General features: G+C 28.5%; 2 protein-coding genes across 7 annotated transcripts in view; one reads left to right on the top strand and one right to left on the bottom strand.

The window, feature by feature from the left end:
- GPHR (Golgi pH regulator) overlaps positions 1-10,544 on the bottom strand; it is an 84,319-nt gene extending 73,775 nt beyond the window's left edge. For all 5 annotated transcript variants that reach the window (XM_075358406.1, XM_075358405.1, XM_075358407.1 and 2 more), the window contains exons 1-3: positions 10,344-10,544; positions 8,961-9,124; positions 6,950-7,056 (exon numbers count right to left, since the gene is read on the bottom strand). In XM_075358406.1, the coding sequence (XP_075214521.1) occupies positions 6,950-7,056; positions 8,961-9,124; positions 10,344-10,385 (313 nt within the window). In that variant the 5' untranslated portion in view covers positions 10,386-10,544. The remainder of the gene's footprint in view (positions 1-6,949; positions 7,057-8,960; positions 9,125-10,343) is intronic.
- A 798-nt stretch (positions 10,545-11,342) lies between these two features.
- The window catches only part of Spred (Sprouty-related protein with EVH-1 domain), a 36,728-nt gene continuing 25,254 nt past the window's right edge, over positions 11,343-22,816 (top strand). For both annotated transcript variants that reach the window (XM_075358400.1, XM_075358399.1), the window contains exons 1-3: positions 11,343-11,495; positions 17,423-17,606; positions 21,048-21,216. In XM_075358400.1, coding sequence (XP_075214515.1) covers positions 11,476-11,495; positions 17,423-17,606; positions 21,048-21,216 — 373 coding nt within the window. In that variant the 5' untranslated portion in view covers positions 11,343-11,475. The remainder of the gene's footprint in view (positions 11,496-17,422; positions 17,607-21,047; positions 21,217-22,816) is intronic.

Below are 22,816 nucleotides of genomic sequence, written 5' to 3'. Positions count from 1 at the left end.
TCTTAATGTTCAGTATTAATTGTAATGATTTTGCAGTCACAACTTTTTTCGTTAAAAATTATTTTCCACCGAATACTGTGATTAGAGAGTGGTGTGAATTAAATCCGATAGGTAGTGCTGTTGTTTTGCCATTTAGATTTATTTACATTCTGTGAAAGGTTAAATTTTGTTAAGTTCCTAATGTTCAGTTTTTTAAGGTTTTATGAAACTTTCAATTGTGTTCATTTAATCTGTATGTATACTCAAATCTAGCGATAGCGAAGCATTGCCGAGTCTGCTAGAATTGCGCGCTTATTGAGAATATTATATTATATTATTATTTATTGAAATAACATTTTAAAGTGTAATTAAAAAATATACATCATGCAAATTTGTAAGGTGCAGTATTGAAGTGAGTATTTTACATGATTTTTCATGAATTTTAATGATGTATAAACGTGCATTCAATAACAATCAACTTAACCTACAAATTTAAATTGTCAGTTCTCATTGATTCTATGCAACTTATGAATATTGAACGGCTCTTTGAAAATAGAAATGTAAGTTCGTAAAATAAATTATAACATTTATAAAATTAAAATATAAGTTACTTATAATATAGTTTAAAGTATATTTAAAAAAATTGAAATTATAATTTTTGTAGCTGATTAATTTTATAAAAAAATTTCTAAAATTGTTTTTAATTTACAATTATCTAAAATTTGGTAAAAAAGATGTTAAAATAAAGAATGAGAAAAATTTCTACTGAAATTTTAATTAACTACTTTGCTTTTTTTACAATGCTTTAATTTTTGTATTAATTGATTAATTAAGCATGATTATAGAACCTCAAAATTATTAAACAAAAAAAAAAAAATGTAGGAGGTACTTTTTTAGAATGATCTTAAGTGAAAATTATCAGTAATGTGGATGAAAATTGATTAATTACACTAATTATTAATTTTACGACATTTCGATTTTTTAATTCAATTTTCATTAGACATCTCAATATTTAGTGAAAATAAATATTAACCATACTACACATAATTAATCAATAAACCCACTAAAATAATACAACAATCACAAACTTATAATATTCATATTAATGAAATTTCATTCACATTCCTGCTAATTTTAACTTAAATAAGTTACTTATATTTATGTGTTGTCCATTTATTACAGAACAATGCCACGTCAGGACAGCGTCTGTCGGGTCCGCTAGTATGAATATAAATATGTGTATATATTATATAAATGTATGTAATTATATTTATATCTGTATATACGTATATGTATGTATACATATACACACACGCATGGGTGTGCGCATGCACACACACATACACAAGTGTATGAGGACACACTTATACATATGTAGATACAGTTATATGAGTTCACCTATATTCATAAATGCTCTGAAACTGTAGAGAATATTAAAATTTACATGCTTTAAAAATTTCAACAAAAAAAATGTGATTGGTTTTTCAACGATAACTTCTTTAATTTTTAATCTATCCAATTGCTCAAAAAACCATTTTGCAGGGAATTTCAAGGGCTACAAGGATTTAAAGTTCAGATTCCTTGAGCACTTTGTTTTTGAAATTTTTGAGTTTTAAGGGCTTGGGGAAGGTGGTCCTCACACTCAAATGCAAACTTCTAATGGTGATATCTGCATCAATTTTTATTCTATAGAAATAAAAAAAACAAAATTTTCAGTAAAAAAAAGCCAAATTTCTGTGCTCTAATATTTTTTACATATTTTCTTTAGTTTTTGAATTATTGTGAAAAAAAAATTTTTCAAATTTGAATCAATCTTTTTTTTAAAATAAATCTAGGCATTCCAAACCGATCAAACTTCTAGAACTTCTTAAATACAGTTAATAGGATTACACCCAATTCCAATTCTTGCGGAAAAGTTAATTTGTTTCATTGCTGATTTTTTCTCCGAAAAAGCGAGATAACTATTTTATTTTCATCATAACTCCATTAGTTTTCATGCTAATGACTTTTACCAAAGCTAATTTTAAAGGTCATTTCAAGTACTTTGAAAAATATAGGTTGTTTTCCTCTAAAAACTTTCCGTTTTTCTGTTATTTAATGTTGAAAGGTTCGACTTCAGTTTTTGGTAAACAAAAACTTATCTTCAACGAGGCATAAATCGGTTTGTATTGCATCTACAGAAATAAAAAAAATAAACAAATATCTTTATTATTTTATAAGCTTCATTTTTGCTAATAATAATTTTTTCTATAAAACATAAGGTTTTTGAGTTATTCGTGAAAAATCATTCAATTGTTGGATGAAAAATCAACATTTTCAATCACGAATAACTCAATAAGTGTTGACTCTACAAAAAATTTTTATAGAACATTATTTGCTTAGAATTTATTCCTCCATCGATTTCTGCAGTTATTTTAAATTTAATAATTTCCACCCCTCAGGAAGGGGATGGCATCCACCCCCAGGGTAAAAGTAAAAATCTGCACTATATAACTTTTGTTCCTAGAGCTATCCCCTAATTACTGTCAAAATTTCACGTATATCAGTTTTGTCCAAAAGAATTCTGAGTGAAAAACTGTCAAACACTGGACTACAAAGAATACACTGGAAACACAAAACCACTTTTTACACTTTCATCCTCTTAAGTTTAATTTAAAGGTAAATCCTGTAAACATTTTCCATTAATTTCCAAATTGTGCTGAATTCTTATTTTAGCTCAACTTGTTAAAAATATCCACTGGTATTAGGAGTACATTCTCGTTTTTGTTGTAATTATCATACCATAACTCCTCCTACCTTGTTTGCCCATCCCCTAAGTCTCATCTTTCTATTATACTTAGCTTCCATCAACCATTTTTCTGTGCTTTATAGCTGTTGAGATTAGGGTACTTTCAAGTGCATTATCCAATTTATTTACTATGATTGTATATACTGAATTCCTTGTTCAACCTGGTCATTACTGTCAAAATATTCTCTACACTTAATGGATATATTGCTTTAAACTTTTTTTTTTTAATACTTTTTTCTGTTACAGAATTTATCCATATATGCTAAAATGATTCTACACTTTTGTTTACTTGAAAATTTATATCACCCATCTAAAGGAATTTAACCATCTTCCTTTTGTTGAATGAAAAGATATATCCTGCAACTTGCTGCAAATCTGCAAGCAAACCTATAAATTTTTCTTAATCTAGATCAATTTGGAAACTTATGTAACTACTGAACGTTTTTATTTTCAGGGTCTTATCGCTTAATAAAATGGGTAATCCTCTGAAAATAAAATTAATAAATTTTCTAAATTACTGACAAGAGTTGAGTTCGAGTATTTGAAGTGAGTAGTAGTATTATTCTGCAATCTGGTTTTCTTTCTGTTTTTCTGGATTTTGTGGGACTGGAATCTGTTTTGTGGACTGGAATCGGATTGTTGGTTGGATTATGGGTTGGAATCTGGATGTGTGTCGGATTATTTTTGAAGTGCTACTATGTTTTTTCAAGTTTTGGACACTGGACTGACTTTTTATTTAAATTGTTAAATATCGACCTTATTGCTATAGGCAATAGTATCTTTAATTGTCTGTATCTAAATGATTATGTTGGTACTTTATAAGTAATATATTGAGTACTGATAGTGGCTATTATACTGATGGCTAACAAACTTTCATTATTAATTAATTTTAATTTGATTTCTTATCTAATCAGGTTTGAAGATAGGTTGCTGCAGCTTGACTCTAAGCAATTGTGTAATTTACATCTGTAGTATATAGAACCCTTTCTGTTCATGTTGGGATCCTGGCAAAAATTAAGGAGACACTCAATAAGGTTGCAGTTGATATGCATGCATTGACAGAACCTAGGTCGATGGACACACTGATTGCCAGACACCCACAGGTGACCTGGCTGTTGAGTAAATCAGAAATAAAAGCTGGGAACCTCATGTCAGCTGTGCTGGAGATGAGACTGATAGGGAAAGTTGGAGGTGGGAAGGCCCTGGTCTCCAACATGTTCCATCTGGCTTATGTGGACTAGGATGATGGTGGAGATCTTGCGCAGGCATTAGTTACGGTTTTTACAAAGAATCAGGAAGAACAGTGGATGCTATTTGGGACTGCTACAAGTGGAGATATATGGGCAGGATACTGCTACCTTGGTACAGAAGATCCTTGAAGGGAGAGCAACCGACTGTCGCTTCTACATTACTGAGCTGGTTGGCAAACTCTGAGTTGCATGGAGTAGTGATGTTCCCCTGAGGATAACCATAGGACAGAGACTATAGTAGTTAAAACAGTGGCATCCTATGCTAACCTCCTTAAATCATTGAAGATGGAGGTGAAGGTCCCAGCAGATTCAGAAATTCTCTCTATAAGGGGAGGTGGCAACAATATGGAGATTAAAGTTAAGGAGAAAAGAGACACCTATGGCACCCTTAAGCAAATACTTTCATTAACTATAAAAGGTGGTAGTATTCTCACAACCAGGATGACCTTTCTTCAGGTACGGGAGTTGGAGAACGGCGTACAGCCAGATAAGATCTTACAGGGGCTGTCTATGGCTTCTGGTCAGGAGTTGTCAGCTGACACGAAAGTAACAATTAGACTGGGTTTTGGAGAAACTGGAGTGGCGAAATGTCATGATTGTTACACCCATTGCACAAAAGGAAAGGGTGAAGATCAGGCTTGTGAGCTGTAGAGTAGATGTTGTTAATTACAACATCTACTCCTCTGCAATGCTACTGATGTTTAGAAACAGGACATCTGGCAAGGAACTGCAAGGGTGATGACAGGAAGGCTGTATATTACAACTGTGGGGGCGACGAATATCCTGCTGAAGAATGTAGCAAATCACTCAAATGTCTTACGTGCAATACAGAGGGGCACCGCACTGGCAGTGCCACATGCCCCGAGGGAGTCAATAGTGAGAATAACAAGGAGAACCGGGGGACTGAGCGTACCTCAACCTGTTGTTGGAAATGAAGATTGCTCAGTTTAATATGATATATTGCCAGTTCAACACTGGCGCTTGAACTACTGACAAGGTATGTTTTGGAGATAGGCATTGATATTGTACTCATTTTTGAGCCCTACGTTCCTCGCTCGCGGCTGGAGTGGGTTATCTCTGAGGATCAGGGTGCGGTTATATGGCTGATTGCACACCTACCTGTACAGAATGTTCTGAGAGAGCTTGGTTTTATCAGGGTGAGGATTAGAGACATTTATTATTACAGCCGTTATCTTTCACCTAACATATCTGTGGAATGATTCAGGGAAGTCTTGGCCTCACTTACTAGAGACCTCAAAGTTCACTGGCCGGCATTATTGGCTGGGGATTTTAATGCCAGGTCAGTTACCTAGAGTTCACCCAGAACTGATTGCTAACTGAGGTCGTTGCATTACTGGATCCAGAATGCCTCAACTTTGGAGGCACACTAACATTCAGGATGGGGACTGGGTCCATTATTGATCTTACTTTTGCTACATCGGCTTTGACAGTGTGGATTCGGGACTGGCGGGTGAGTGAAGACTTCCTTGTGAGTGATCACCAGGCCATCCTCGTGAGTGTTAAAGATGGTGGTTCTCAGATGGTAACCTGTGAGTTAAGTATACTATAGTGTTCGATTGTTTGTTTACGTGATTGGATGTGACTGGCTTTGATGTGTTGTGTGGAGTGTGCGGCGTGAGGTATGTTTTCTGAGTAATGATTGGATGTCGTGGAGTGTGTGACGAGATTTAGTCTTATGTTTGGTATCTAGTGAGTGTGAGGTCCATGTCTGTTGACTGTATTGTCTGAATGTGTGTAAGGACATACACCCCCCTCTTGAAATAATACACACCAGCTGTACCAGGAAAGGTAGGTAGCCAAGGGTAGAGGTTTAGTCGGTAGTGCGCAGGAACACATATGCATTTAATAACGTCTTATGGAACCTGTTAGCAAGCCTGACATTGCCCAGGCAACCATAAATGGGGTTCCTCCACCTCTTAAAAAGAAAAAAAATTAATGTATAAGCATTTAGATCACTTGAAATTGTATTGACAAACATATTAAGGGATGATTAAAAGAGCTCATATTTTTTATTAATGTTACTGAAGTAATTGCAAGACCCAAATTCTAGTCTAACAAGTGGTTTCAAAATATGCAGGAAATATGAAATCCATCCTTAATCCAGCTTTACTCTTTCAGGGGTAGTTAAAAGGAAAAACCCAAGATGTGTAAAGTTGGAGTTATAACCTATGTTGAATTTCAAGCTTTTATTTTTTTTATCAATTCCACAGATCAGTATGCACTCCTTTCCACTGCAGGGACAGGCGAGGCAAAAATTCCTTCTTTGCTATGAAGGATAGTAATGGGAGAAACAATACCCAATTCTACCTTTCTAGGCATTCTGGAAGCAAGAGAATTATTGATGAGTGAATTGGTGAAAATTTTCCTGAGATTGTTTTCAACATTTTAGCGATTTAAAAACAAAAATCACTTGGTAGCAGTAATATACTACCTAAGGGGGAGGCATATCTGGGCCGTCCTAAGTTTGATGTTTCAAGTTTCCAGATGTTCTAATCTAGGTACTTCATTTGTACTTTTGGTCTGTATTGTACAAGAGGCACATATGTTATGAGGATTTTCAAGCAACAACTCACAGATTTTTAGTCTTACATCTTATTTTTTTTTGTCAGCTGCCTTGCAAAGAATGAAATATTTACATGTTTTTTTTTTTTAAATGTTTAATTATGTAAGTATTTATCAATTATATGTTTATGTAAGTATAACAACACTTTTAAACTGCACTATATATACAACTAGTACACTAAATCATTGGTATATATGTGTATACATAATACCATAATCTCTTTTTGTATAAATCCAGCAAAAATAAAGATTACAACACAACACATCTAAAATTAAAAAGAACACATTTTAAACTTCATTTAATCAATTTAATTAATATTTAGCTAAATAAACTAATTTTTAAACTCACCAAAAAGGACATTACTCAATATAAAATAACCAATATAGAAAGGAATTACGACTATCACCATGAACAATATCAAATAAAGTCCAACATTCCAGTGCAGATACCGAGAACTTAAAACAAAATAAAAATTATGATTTAATATAAGTTTCATTTTGTTAAAACTCAATTACAGAAAATAAAGTAAAATATAATTTTCAAAACTAATTTAAGATTTATAAATACATATATACATTCTAAAAAGTAAACAGTATTCTAATTTTTTACAAATTTTCTCATGATAGTTTTTATAATGCTGAGAAATATTCATGCAATATAAAATAAATTGTTAATTTAAACTGCAATTTCTTTATTATCAAGTAATAAAACTCCTATTTTTTCAACACTATTAAGAATTGGTTATTTACCCTAATTACTAGAAAATAACCTCTTCGAATTGTGAGGAATACTTCAAAAGTGGTGTTGTAAAGAAAAAAATTTCATTTTGAAGATTCCTAAATTCTTAAGAAAAATAATTAGTTTTGTACACTTTCCTAAAGCACAGTGTTTGATGGCAAAATTGACCAAAGGGTGACTCAAACATTTGTCAGTTAAAGGTTTGACGTCTTACTGAAAACCAACTGTGACATCCAAAGATGAACAATGAAAATCCAAACAATCTGCTAAAGAAAAAATAAAGCATTTTTATTGAAAACATTGAATTTGAGAAATGTTCAAGGCAGTTCAGTACAAAATTCTTATTTGAATTGCATAATATAAGAATGCTAATGTTAACAGGATCCCCCAATAATATCCCAATGCATACCTCTATACACACCTGCCTAAGAATGTTCATATCTATTGGTAAAGTCAATCGGATTTTGGTGGAAAATGGGCCGATATAGAGTTTAATATAGATTTAAAACAGTCTCTTTATTAATTTTAATAAATGGTTATTTATATTTATTTATTTTATAAATATAATTTAACCAAACTTAACCTACGCTCGCTAACCTTGACTAATTAACAGGAGTGTTTTGATTATTTAAATAATAAATAATTGCAATAATTACTGAATTTATTAAATAAATACTCAAAAAATTATGGTGTTAATTAGTCAAGGTTAGCGAGCGAAGCGAGCGTGGGTTAAGTTTGGTTAAATTATATTTATAAAATAAATAAATATAAATAATCATTTATTAAAATTAATAAAGAGACTGTTGATTTCCCACCGAAATCCGATTGACTACTTTGTTTTTAAATAAAGCTGTAGCTGCGGTGGCATTAATGCGTAAGTACCAGTAAGGGCAGTAATATGAGTAACGTAAGACATATCGAGCTTGAAACAACAGGAGTTTGATGATTGGAATCTTTACAATGTATGCATCTGCCCTTGGAAATGTGTCTGTCTACTTCCCATGTTGGCATCAATTAGAATGGTTTTGAATTGAAAAACTCATGAAACCCAAAACAGGACAGTTTTCCTAGATATCCACATATACCTTTTCCAGGCATATTATGACTGTAACATTTATACATATATTTATACACCAAATCTACATACATTATAACTTGCCACGTACACTGTTAGGTCTAGGGAAAATAAATACCACCCCAGGTTTTAATTAGTTGGAAGTCCTTCAATAAATAATTCCCAGATTTCATAATATACTTTCATGAAACTTATCAATGTTGTGACCAAAGTTAAGTAAACTTAAAACTACAAGTTATTCATTTAACAATTTAAATTTTGAAAAATGTGTATATGACCTTTAATTCAAAAACATCTAGCATCTTATATTGATATGGGCTACTTTTGTGAACAATTTTACCTAAAAAGTCAAAAGTATCATTGGCCTTAAATGGCCAAATCATCGATTCCTTATGTTCAATGTTTCAATAAATGCATTCAATAAGAAATTTTGCTTAATACATTTTTATAAAAGAGAAAATCATTAATGACTGTCATTTCACAAATGTTGATAAAATAACAAACTATATTCATAGTTCTTTATTAATAATTTATAACTTCAATTACCTTGAATCCAACAATCCAATTATTTCAAATATAATAAGCTCAAACATTGTACATGATAAAGAAAATGTTACTGAAAATATTAATTGAACTAATCGATGATGTACTTCATAATCACGAAATAATTTTTTAACAAAGAATACCCATCCTCCAAAGAAGAAAAATACCTAAAAAATAATAAAATTTCAAAAAATTAGTAAAATCAATTGCTTATAACAAAACATTAATTTTCAATTTAATACTATAATTTTTTTTTCTATTCAACACGGCCAATAAATGATAAAATTCTTACAAAACTTTCTTTGCAAATATCAAGAAAGTGGTTTATTGAGGCTTATTTTTATTTTTCCATTTACACTAGGCGAAAAGGAGGACTTTCAGATTATCATTTTTGGACCAATATAGAATTTTAATTTTACCTGAAGCTCATTTATGATTCAGAAAAAAGAAAACAATAAAAAATAGACTCTTACTTTAAACAATTGCCAAACCAAATTTAAATAAATGACATTTTTAAAAACTCATTTTATAATTTTTTCAGTCATTCTTGTGGCCACTTAAAGCGACTGATACTACTGGTGTCAGCTAATGATAATGCTGGCAATTTTTTTTGTGTTAGAATAAGTTTAAAATGTATGGCAAAATTATTTTGAACTATCTATCTGTTCACTTAGGGTATCAATGTTGTCTACTTCATAATGCTTGAGAGTTAAATGGTCCTTTTTTGTGCATGGTTAGAAATCTACTCTGTTATTAATGTTAGTAGGTTTGTTTCTATGAGAAGAGTTTATTTATGTATCTTGCATTTTTGTTTTGACCTTACTTTACACAGAAAGCTGTTATATCTACTTATGTGTGCTATTAGTCCAGAGTTGGATTCTTACGTGATTGTAGTTTTTTTTGGTGAAATGTATATCCTGTATGTTAGGTTAGTACTCAAGTCAATTTTATACCCTTTATTTATGTTTCCACTGTACAATAATACACTACCAACAACATTTCTTCTGCAGAATATTATTAGAGAATGATTGTCAAAACATAGCAAATAAAAAAAAAACTAGATCAGTAAAAGATTTATCTTTTCCATTGTAAAAATTGTAAGAAACACTTTATTCTTTTCTTTACAAACACAATTTTTAAACAATAACTTTAACACATACACTGAAATTGTAAAAATTAAAGCAATGTTCATGGTTCGTATTTTGAAAAACGAACAGCTAATAAACAGATCATAAAAAATAAATGTGAAAAACTCATTTTAGTAAATTTCAATACTCAATAAAATAAATTTCCAGAACTTCTGTCTATTCCCAAAAATAATAAAAAACTATATTATAAACCTGAAACTAACCTATTCAAAAAATATAAGGTTAAGGTCTAACAAACCTGGGTTATAAGTATAACGAGCGTGTCTTCTACGTATCCCATGCTTTGCTTCAATCTGTGTAATAAAATAGTTCATGTCAGTTATATTCTCATAACAGAGAAAAACAAGTAAACAGATTGGAAATAATCACTTCAAACAAGATACAAACAAAATCGTGGACGAATACATGGCTACTATATCACTGCTAAACCGATTGCATACGGGTTTCTTAACTTTCACAAAAACAAATAAAAATTTAATTGACTCCCTGTATTTTATCTGTAGCGAATAGTGGCAATTTAATATTAATAAACTCATAAGAATTATAGATCACTTTAAAATTTAGCAAATGTTCATGTGATTAGATTCAAAATATCGTTATACAGTAATCAAAAATTGTATAAATAAACTTAAAAAGAACTGGGGATTGGAAATACCTTAAAATTTAATGTTTGTTTCAAAATGTATTCTTAAATTTTATCCATATTTGTATTTCTAAAACAAATTAATTTTAAATTTACTGGAACTTTGCTGGCAGCGATAGAGTCGTTTATAGGTAACAAGCTTGCTCATGCGCAATACGTATTTTATTTTCATTAAGGAAAGGAATTCGCAATTCTCATTATGCTGGAACATCTCATTGATAAAAGATGTTTACGCCGTTGAGTAAATTAATAAACAAGATCATTCTGCTGCCATAAACTTTTAGTTTAATCAAATTTAAAGCCATTTTCTGTAAATATAAATAAACCAATTATTATACTTTTCCTATCATGAAATTTTTCCCTTCCAACGAATTAACAATTATTAAAAATGATAGTATACAACTATAAAAAAATTATCCCAGTTTCATTTTTGTCTTTATTAACGTAATGCTGTCTTTTATACGAATGTATTTGGTAAAGCATCAAACACTGAAAGAAATTCATTAATCATTATTTTTATGTTGCCTTTTTTTATGAATCGATGCACAACTTTTTTGTCCCATTGAATCCGTAGGCAGTACAGTCATGCGCTTTACGTGAGCTCTGTACGCGCAGGTCGGCTCACTTCCTGCCTTTGCAAGTCGCGGTCCATGTATTTTATATGCCTCGAAAATGATGCTAAGCAAGAAAAAATGGGGCAGAAATAAGTTATCTTACTTAGTGAACAATGACAGAGGCTTTTGAAGAGTAAGTAAATACATTACTTTTACAAATTTATTTGATACCCTTCACATGGGCGTTTCTTTATTGAAATTGGGGCTTACCCTAGGGTGAGGGGCTAACGGTGTGGGACAGCTTAGTAGCCTAGCCTACTTAGATCGAGAGGTCACTAGGCCTTTTCCACTTTATTTTTTTATTAATTTATGGTTATAATGTTTTAATATTGAAAATAATGTTATATAATTTTCAGGTTAATTGAATCTCGGGTAGCCTTTCCTCTGTCCCATGACTGGTTGTAGTGACTCGAAATCAAAAATACAGACCAGCTGTAATCAAGCCAGGGTCTGAGCTTGTATTAACGTATTTTTAATTACATTTCTTCTGTTAACATAATACTTCTTGTATTAACTTTATATTTCTTATTGTTAAATAATTTTACATTTCTATTTGAGTATACGTAAGTGAAAGGTGATGATAAGGGTTAAAATATATACGCTATTGTCTGACAATTTACGGGATCAGTTTTGGTGTGAATTATATTCGTAATTTTTGTGTTACAAATATTTATTTTATCTGTTTAATCGAGATTTGAGATCTTCGTAAATATAGTTCGTATAAACGTGTTGATTGTTTACTTGCAATAAATATAAACCAGTTAGCATATCTTAAATCCCTTGTAAATTTTGTAATTATGTAAAGTTATTAAGTTATGTTAATTATACTTAATATTATTGATTGTTAATAGTAAGTTAAGCTAAATTACAGAAAATCCTAACAAGAAACAGAAGAAAATTCAGGGATGTTAGAACTTAATTTATGGTTACTGTATTTCATGTATTATAGATCAAACTTTTATTTTCATGGCAGTTCATAAATAGTTAAGAGAGTCGGTATCAAATCATATCTGGCCTAGTTAAAACATTTTTCAAATCAGGTTTTTTTGCATTTATAGCCATTGTTATTTGTAATATCTCTTTATGGTTTACATGACATACCATAGATTTTTTTTTACTAACCTGTATATTAAAAATAATTAAAATATTTGTAATAAAACTGTTTAGTATTTGGCATTACTGATATCTATCTATTTAAAGAAGGAGACTTGTTTATTCAATTTTCTGTTTTGTATATTTATCTTAGGTGCTGTTGTATATTAAATGTAGTAATTAATGTATGTTTTATGAAACATACACAGTAGTTTAAATACTGTTAAACTGTTATCTTTTAGGACTGTTTTCAAAGAAATTATCATTTTTTAAATTTGAAAGGCTTGTGTTTGGTAAAATTTATGTCGTTACTTAAGTATTTTTATGATTGATATTTTATGGGATAAAAAATAAAATATATAGTGTGATTTACTTTAAAAATTTGTGTATTCTTACAGAACCTTTTTTATGTAGGCACAATTTATATCTAACTGTAAAATTATTCTTTATTATTATATATTGTTAGCCTAAGCTGAAAATGACTGTTTATATTTGTTAAGCTTGAAGAATTACATTAAGAATTAAGTACTCCTAAAACTTTCCATATTTTTCTTATAGATGTTGAAATATTATTATTAAATATTTTTAGTTAACAGGAAGCATAAGTTTTTTACCAAAGTTTTTACAGAAAAGTGATTAATATGAACATAACATGGTGACATTCCCAATTTGTAATAACATAGCTACATAAAATTAATGTTTTTAATATTTTGTTTGGCTAAATAAGAAACTTGTAAATTAGTGATTTTTAAAAGCTGTTCAAATAATTTTTCATTACTGTCTTTCAAGTATAATCTGGATGAAAATAATGCAGTAAATAAAATATATAATAGTCTGCTGATTAATAAATGATTAAATATATGCGTATATTTAACTTTATTATTCTTACCATTATCTAACATGTTAGAATAAAATTTTTCCTTAACCAAACTTAATTCCATTTATGTATTGTAGACATTAAAAGCTAACAAGCTTAATATGGTAGTGTTTAAAAATCAATTTCGATAAATGTGACAACATTTTTTTTTATCTGGGTATATATTTTTACTGTTGACTGCTAGTGACATATAACATAGTGGCTGTAGGAATTGTAGAGTTGTAACATTTTATTTAAAATTCCATCTTCCAAATATTGAATTTTATCAGTTTAGTTTGTCAAACATTTAAAAGATTTTCAAAATTGATTCTTGATTTTTGTAAGATATAAAGCAAAATTCTGCTTTCAAATCTAATCAGAATATTGATCATAGTCAAAATTTCATTGCTTTATTTATATTACTTGTTTGTGTAATATAATATAATTAATATTTAATTATTGATATTAATTGTATAAATTGTAAAATTAAGATTGAATTGATAGCCTAATTATTCATGTTTGTCGTTAATGTAGCAAATATTTGGATTGTATCCCATTTTTTGCTGTTTGTAATTTTTTTCAGGCTCCTCTTATGAGGAAATGCTAAGTACCTATATAAAATTACAGTATTAAAGCAAATAGAATTTTATTGTTTAGTAATAAACTCCTCATGCATACATACTGCTTCTTCTCTTCACATTTTTACCCTCTTCACATACTTGCTGGTTATTACATGTTTATGCTGTCAAAAATATACAGCTAAAACTACCGAAATAAGTTTAAAAGAGACAGTGTGCAGTAGATTAGTTAATTTAAAACAAATAATGTGTTAGTTAATTTAAATTGTAAATTAAAAGAAAAGTTGGAATGTTGCAACTAAGGTGATACTTTAGTTATTTACCTTTAGAAAAGAAAAATAAATTGTGACAGTTTTAAAACCATGAACAAAATTATTTTGCCATGAATATTAGTTGTTACCAGTCTAGCAATCTATCTCCACCTTGTGTGTGAGTTAAGGTTTTTAAATATTGACAAGTTATAAAATGCTTTAAAATTAACTTATGTCAAAAAAGAAAAAAATTTCTAGTCTAGTTATTATTTTCTGTAATTAATTTATTAGTGATTATTATTCTTTTGTAGCTATGTTTTTGGCTACAGTAAATTTTACAAGATAGTGTTAATAAGCTTCTTTGTTCAGAATGAAGAAATTTGCTGTAGCTCCTTCAATAAATCACTGAGTTCCTGCAACACCACTGAGTTAGAAGCTGTGAATTAGAGCTATAAAGATTCTACATATTTAGAAAGTGATTTGTTTTAAAAATTATTTAAAATCTTTTTTGTTAATATTTAATATTAATGTTTTTATTAGAGATTTTTGAAAGTAAAATGAACTTAAAAAATCAATTTCTCAAATTAAACAGAATTATTTACTATATTGATGTGTTCTTAATCATACACAAGTTAAATTTAAATAGCCCAATTATTACTGAACCTTTACAGTGGGGATGCTATCTGTTTATAGTAGTGACAAAAACATCTCTATACCATTTATGTATATATTTTCTTATATTAAAATACACTCATTAAATTTTCTTGGGTATTATTTTAAACAGAGGACATGTAGTAAGTAAATCATGTTTACTCTTCAACATTAATTTTATTTAATCCTTTGAGATCTTGCTTATTTACAATAACTAAAACGTGTTATACAATTACTAAAAGATGATAATTAATACAACCTGTCTAACATTTAAGTGTTGCAAATAAAGCCTGTAACTTTCTTTATAGTTACCATTTAATGTTTCTTTTATGTATTTTGTAATTTAGTATGGTAAATAGTATAAAAATGAAATAGAAAATTATAAATCAATATTAGGGTTTTTAAACTCTTCAAAAGACAAAAATGTTCATTTTTTAAAGAATGCTTATAGTATTAGAAAAAATAATGTGTCAGAAATGATTAAAACTAATTTCACAATATTTCTTTTAATAAACATGATTTGTCTGTATGTAGCATATATTTTTCAATTGGGAAGTTTTTTACTTTGGACATTCTTAATTGTAAGTTCACTGTATTTCTGCTATTAGTATTTAACAAAAATTTTTGATTGTGTATGATGTATCTAAAAGGTAGAAAAATTTTTTATTAACCAGTTTGTTAAATTGGTTCTAAAAATTTGTTATACAACATTAGTACCTTAGAAAAAGGTCAGACATTACTGTAAATTCATCTCTTTTAACCCTCATCAATTTTAATTACTGTTTAGTATTTTTAGCAGTATATAAATGCAAATATTAAACATTTCAGGGAATTGAAAAAATGTGTATATCGTTAATGTGGCCAAAGATTTACATTTAATGTAGTGCACAGTGGAAATGATAACTAATTTATTTTACAGTGTAATTATGAGACTTATTTCTTTTAAGTGTAACTTAATTATGTTTTCATGAATATATTCTTTTGTAAGCTTAATAATGTACTTAATCATCATTTGTAAAGTAAAAAATTTATTTGCAAAATAGGAATTGCAAACTAATAATTGCTATAGGCCTTTGTTTAGTTTATCATCATTTCAAAACTATACTTGCTGTATCTGTCTGTGGTAATGATTTTTGATAGGGTAATGGTCATAGCACTAATCCATGACATTTTTACCTTTTGGAATAAAGATTTTAGTGATAATCAACTCCTCTTATAATGGAGACTGTTTCCTTATTGATAATAAAAAAGATCAAAGTCTACATGATGAATATATAATCAATTTTGACTAATATAAATACCTAAATAAAATCTGCTTATTTACGTGTTTTATAAATGGGGCAATGTAAAATAGCTAATTTATGGGAGATAAGATGCAGTAAATTTGTTTAAACTTGAAAAATGTGCATATGGAAGCTGACATTTAAAATTGCCAGGATTAAATTAATTTCAGATTTTAGGAAACATTTTTTTTTAATGCTTAATTGTTATATTAAATATGACCAGGAAAGCAATGGAATAGATGAGTTTTGTGAAAATGGTTAGATTTGATGAAAGTATTATTAGTTAAAGAAGTTGGTTGGTAGTTAAAGAAGTTAGTTGATTACACATATAACTACAGAAATTATATTTGTTTAAACAATTTTGCATTAAAATCTATATTAACCCTTTCAGTTCAGAAAACCAATATACATCTGTTATGCTGTGATATTTGCACACAGCTGGTTCATGTATAGCTCTACATTTATAATAATTTTAAGCACTATATTTTGTATCTAAATTTCTGAATAACTGTACAATATATGTTTATAAAAGATACAGACTCTTTTGTAGGTCATATCACTGTATGTATCTATGTTGCATTAGATGTTCTTTGGGGAATCTGTCAATTAAATAATTTTTACTGTACTCTTTGTTTTAAATAATATTTCTTTTTTCTTCTTACGAAGCAGTTCTTTATAATCCTTAGTTTCCATTTCCCATCCTAATACAATATTGTGTTTGTGATTGTACATTTCTTCCAGAATTAACCAATCACTTCAAAAATGTTTATGTTAATTATCAAAACCTTTTAAAGGCACAACTGGCTTGTGAATTTTTTTCTGCTAATTATTTTTAATAAAAATAACTAATGTGTGATGTGAAGTGTAAATATGCAGTAACTGTATATTTCTCTTTATTTTAACATTTATAAAAGTAATACCAAATTATTTAGTAACATTTGTATGTATAAAAAAAAGCAATTTTTCTTCAAATTTTCAAGATTTTTAGCATTATAGGTTGTAGACAGTTAAATAATATTGAATCAGATTTCTTAAATTAAAGGATGAGGAAACAGAAAAATATAAATGTTTCTGTTTAATTGAACTACTATACTATATGTTTATTTTATTTTTATTTATAAAAATTGCATTTGAAATCATATTTTATACTCACAGACGTCTAAAAATATATGTAAGTGCTTCTATAAAGACACATTATAAATTGTAAACCATTCAATCCTGCAGACTTCTAGTTTTTTATTTTTTCTAAACATTTTTTACCAATTAAATTATGTCTTTGATTTGTTATTAACTTTATTGAAACTTAGATTATTTTGTTTGTGTACAAATATGCATTTTGTTTATTTTAGTGGGAACTACTTGGTTCGAGTCCGTGCCCAGGTGATGACGCGTGATGACAGTACCGGAGGCTGGGTCCCTATGGGTGGTGGGGGACTCTCCAACGTGTCTGTCCGTAAACGAAACATTCACCCTCCTGACACTGACACCAAGCATGAGTACCTCATCTTCGGAAAACGGATATCTGATCAATCGGTATTAATTTATTTATACTTTAAAGTAAATATGTATTTTTCAGTTAATTCATATTTTGACTATTGTTTTATTAGTAGTAGAAATTTTCCCCATTAATATTTAAATATTAATTAGGAATTAGGCATTTTGTTTTAAGTTGACCAGTATAGCCGGCCTCCGTGGCAAAAATTGTCATCCATCTCATCCTCTGAAGCAATACCTAACAGTGGTCCTGGAGATAAAAAAAAAAGTTATATGATTATTTTTCATTTTCATTTGTTTAGGGTTTATTACAATAATTCTGAAGTGCTTTTAATTTGAAAAACTGCATAAAAATAAATTGTTTTAAATATATCTATCGTATAAAGAGCATCTGACATATTTAATATCTAGGATCTTTAATGTGTATAATTTCAATTTATTGTTCACCTCAACCTCTGATTCGCATTTAAAAAAGATTGCTTCTTTTTGTTTTCTTACATATTATTTAAATTACAACAGTTACTTTATTTAGGTTTCAAAGTTGCTTATCTCTATCTCTTTTTATCCAAGGATTGTTCAAAAAGTAAAGACAAACAAAACAGCCTTAAAATATATAAATTAAAAGATAATAGTCTTTCAAAACCGTAATAGCTTCCTTTAAGTAAATTTTTAAACAGTTGTTTAGTGTCTTTTGCTACTTGTTTTGTTCAGTCGACGTTGGCAAAACCATATTGGAGTGTACACTTAATGAAGAACACCATCTTTATTACAGAAATGAAAATCTATTAGAAATTTCTGACCTTACAAGTGTTGCTCATGAGCAGCAAGTGAGATCATACTTAAGGTTTAAACTCCAACTTCAGACTTTCTAATTGTTAAATATACACACACAAGTGAATTAAAATCACACATTCACTAAAAATAGTAATGAGAATGTCAGTTCAATATGTTGACTCTCTGATATATTAAATATCAGTAGTAATTGATTAAACAAGTTGTTTCTGCAATAATCATCTTAGAAAATATAATCAGATTTTATTTTTCTTTGGCTGCCTTAAAGTGTGCTTAAAATAAAAACGTCTGAAGTGATAAAGAAAAACTTTGCTGTTGGTATAAAAACACTGTTGTAACGCTGCACAAAATGAATATGTCTTCCAGCGGAAAGTAATGATGGTAAAAATAATGATGTATGCAGTGAATAATGAGTAGTGGTTTTTTATGTCATACAGCTCCTTTTTATACCCATTATTGGGTATAACATTAAATATAAATTTAAAAAAAGACATTTTCATTATAATAAAAACACAAAAATTTACTTTTAAAGAATAGAGCAAAATTTTCAAATATGGGAAAGAAAATGTTTAAAATGTTAACAATGAAGAGAAATTAGTATATATTTAATTTCTGGTCTCTAATTAACTTAAATAAATATATATATATTAGAAAAATCAATTCTTTTTTTTGTTATTGTGTTTGTCCATATTTCCCTTCTTTACTAATTATGTCAAAGACAAAAATATAGTTTACTTGTTTACCACCAAGATTACAGAATTCAATAATGCCTCTTACCTTATGGTGGTTATTGTATAAAAGTGCTTTTGAGGGTTTCCCCTCGTCATCAGTTAATAAAATATATTTTTTTTTAAATCACACATTAAAATTTAAAACTTAAATTTTAAAACTTATTAATTATAATCTATATATATAAAGCCTAAGCCTAAAGTTATTCTTTCAGTTGGATATAATAGGCAGTATATTCTGTATGATACCATACAATGTGTTAGTACAAATTGTATCAGAAACTGTTTTATTAAGTGTTGCTACATCTATTCAAAAACTAATGATCTGCAAACAGTATGTCAAAGCCAAATCTGACTTCATTCATATTTTTTAAACAAATTTACCTTTCACTTGATTAATTAATTTTTTTTAAATTTAAATAAAAATACTATTTGGTAAAGTTATGAACACACTCGTAAATTTTGAACAAAAAATAAGATAAATAATTCAAGAAATTTTAGTTTATAAGTTACCTGATAATGTAAGAGAAAGAGATTTTACAGAAAATTACATCATGATTGCTTAGTGTTGAACTGTTATAGCATAACTATGTATCATTCACTATGTATGCACTATGTATGCCTCGTATCATTCTGATATTCATAGTGTATTCAGATGAAAACTAAAAAAAATTTGGTTTCAAAACTTAATGTAAAAGAATAATATTTGGTTATGAATTCCAAAGAACCTATCTCACACTTGGTGGCATTCAATTTGTTTTTTTGTATTGCTTTCCTTATTTTTGCAAAGGTGCAGCTTTATTCTTATTCCCTAGTTTTTATGGGCCCATTCATGTTTTAAATAAGAGAATTATTAAAAAGATTATTAATATTTTTTTTTTAAATTCTTTAAACCAACTTTTTAAAAGTCTGTTCCAAATTAATTAATTAATTCATTAATTAACTGTTGATTATTTTTCATTTGTTATCAACTTCTACAATTTAAGATGGATTGCAAAGTTGTTCTGTTTAACTTAATTGGTTTTTTAAATTGCTTGAGTTTCTTTTTTTAATTATATTTTTTGTATTTGCTAGTTAAGTTTTTATAACCATTTAAACTTCCAAAAAGTTTTCAAAAAACAAATTATTTATTTGACAGTAAATACAAAACAGATTAAGTAAATTAAATTCAGATATAATTTTATACATTTTAAGCAGAAAAAATGGATTTTTTAATAGTACTGTTGAAACATTTTTATAGCACCCTAACATACCAAAGATGTTTGCCCTATAAAGACTAGTGGTGAAATTGTCTTCAGTTATTCCCTCAGAGGAAATATTGTAATAGATATTTGACCTATAAATCTGTTTAACACTGGTTGCAGCAGTGCATAAACTCCTTTTGTTTACAGTATATTTCCCATATTTTTAAACTTCCTTGATTTTCTGGCAATTACATACAGTTTGTCAGTAGTTGACCATATTTGGTCACTCATCTATTTACTTTATATTATATGTGTACACAAGAAGGGTTGAACAAAAAGATTGTTGATTGATCTTTGAAGGCTTCGCTATTTAACTGTTGGTTAATCTGAGTGGCCATGGCACACCTTGGTATTCATTTTGACTATAATATAAAGAACTATTGAAACCTTTTTGCCATTTTTTATTTACTTACCTTGCAAATACTAAAAGAATTATAACTAAAATGAAGGTATTATGTTAAGTTTAGGTTTTATGTCAGTTTTAAGATAGGTCAGTTTGTACATTTCCAGGTTAAGATTTGATTTTTTTCTATATTCTTGATTCGGAAAACATAACAAACTTAGTTTGTCTCTCTTTAATTCATTTAAAAATGTAATAAAACTGTCACAAATGAACAGATTTAAAAAATACTAATAGTTTATTTTTTATTATTTTTTTTATAATGTTAACTTCAATTAATTAATATTATTAATTATTTTATATGCTTTTGTTTAAGGTTGTGTTAAGTTGTGTCATCAAGAAAGATTTCGAATATTATAAAGTAATGCCAACATTTCATCACTGGAGAACTGGAGATAAGAAATTTGGTTTAACCTTTCAGACCGCGGCTGATGCAAGGGCATTTGATAAAGGCGTCAGAACAGCTGTCGAAGAACTGTTAGATGGTTAGTCCTTTAATATCATGATTTATTTGTACATTATGTTTTTATAAACTGAAATTAGCATGTAATTATCAAATTATCATCTACAGGTTTTCATAGGATATGTTATAATATTTTTCTAATATTGATGTGGATAGATCATTCATGTTTTGTACACAATCATTAAAATGTATAAGAATTCATAAATCGTAATTAAGTGAGCAACTTTTTTTTCTAATCCTGAAGACAGAAACAGAATTTTCATTTTTCATCATCTGCACACAATTGGGTCTAGTGTATTAATTGCTACTGCAGTAATGATACTGCATATAATAATGATAATGATACATCTTATGTGCAGACATTTGAGGATCTATTGTGGCCTTACAAAAGTACAATTGAGGTACTTTTCTGCTAAAGCCAGACCTAATTCTTCCTTGAACATATATAGACAGTCTGGAAAGATCTGCTTGATAAGTACATTTTTCATTTCCCCTCATCTCAAATTTGTCATAAATATTTCATTTTGTATGCTATCAACCCGTTTAATCCTGTACATTATAACATATATATATTTTTTATAGCATGCATCCTAGTTACAAAATAATTAGGGAAATAATTGAAAAATCTACCTTATATATTAACTTTTACCGAGTAAAAGCATCATTTCTTTTTCCATGTGGTTAACTTCATAACATTAATGTTTTTATATTTATAAAAAAATACACTGATATCGTTCCTAAAAGAAAAAAAAAAAAAAAAAAAAAATAGTAATTTAGTACAACTGGAAAAGTCTTTGATGCAAAGTAGAATTGTTGATACCTTCCTCATTTATCTTTTAACGTCAGTGAGATATAAGGTTTTTTTTTTTTTTTTTTTAATTTATTTAATAAACTATCTGTTCATATTTATATATTATTTTAAATTATTAATAAACGAACCACCTTCATGAATAATAAAACATCATTGGAGAGGTATCTTTCATCCTGTAATCATATGAGAAAAGTATATATTTTTTTTATATTAAATTATTAAGCATAATTAAAAATGGAGACTGAAAATAATGTAAAACTAAAAGCTGTCTCTCCAACAGTGTCTCATTATTGTAGATAGTTAATTTATTAACATTGATGTCAATGAGAATAAAATATTCTGGATACTATATTTGAATTGTTTGCTAAGTATGTATGTGTGTATTAATATTAATAAATATTTTAACAATACTCATTTGCTGTCTTTATTTTTTCTTGTTTTGCTGCAAGCATGTGCTTGTGAAAAATGGTGTAGTATGTGGATTTCTTATATGTTAAGAGCCAGAACTACCCCAATCTTCTCTGAGTGGCCTTTCAGATGTGGAGTGTGCCCTCAAAGGATATTTGCTAATTTGAAGTAGCATTTTCTTTTAGCGATAATTTTAGTCCCTGAATAACTTTGTTATGAATTAACTGCTGAAGACAGTAACAAAAGTTCTTTTTGTTTTATATTGCAAATCAGTATGTCATGTAGATGATGTGATACAAGTGAGCATTTATAAAATTATTCTTTTTGGTTCAGAAATGAAGTAAATTGATCACTTGATAGGTTGTGAATAGTGTTAATTTTTTACTTTATTATTATGACCTCC

This window comes from Lycorma delicatula, chromosome 2 (genome assembly GCF_047948215.1).
Source record: "Lycorma delicatula isolate Av1 chromosome 2, ASM4794821v1, whole genome shotgun sequence".
In the NCBI taxonomy this organism is placed as follows: Eukaryota; Metazoa; Arthropoda; class Insecta; order Hemiptera; family Fulgoridae; genus Lycorma; species Lycorma delicatula.
The sequence above is the reverse complement of the archived record's forward strand: the minus strand, read 5'-3'. Positions and strand labels throughout refer to the sequence as shown.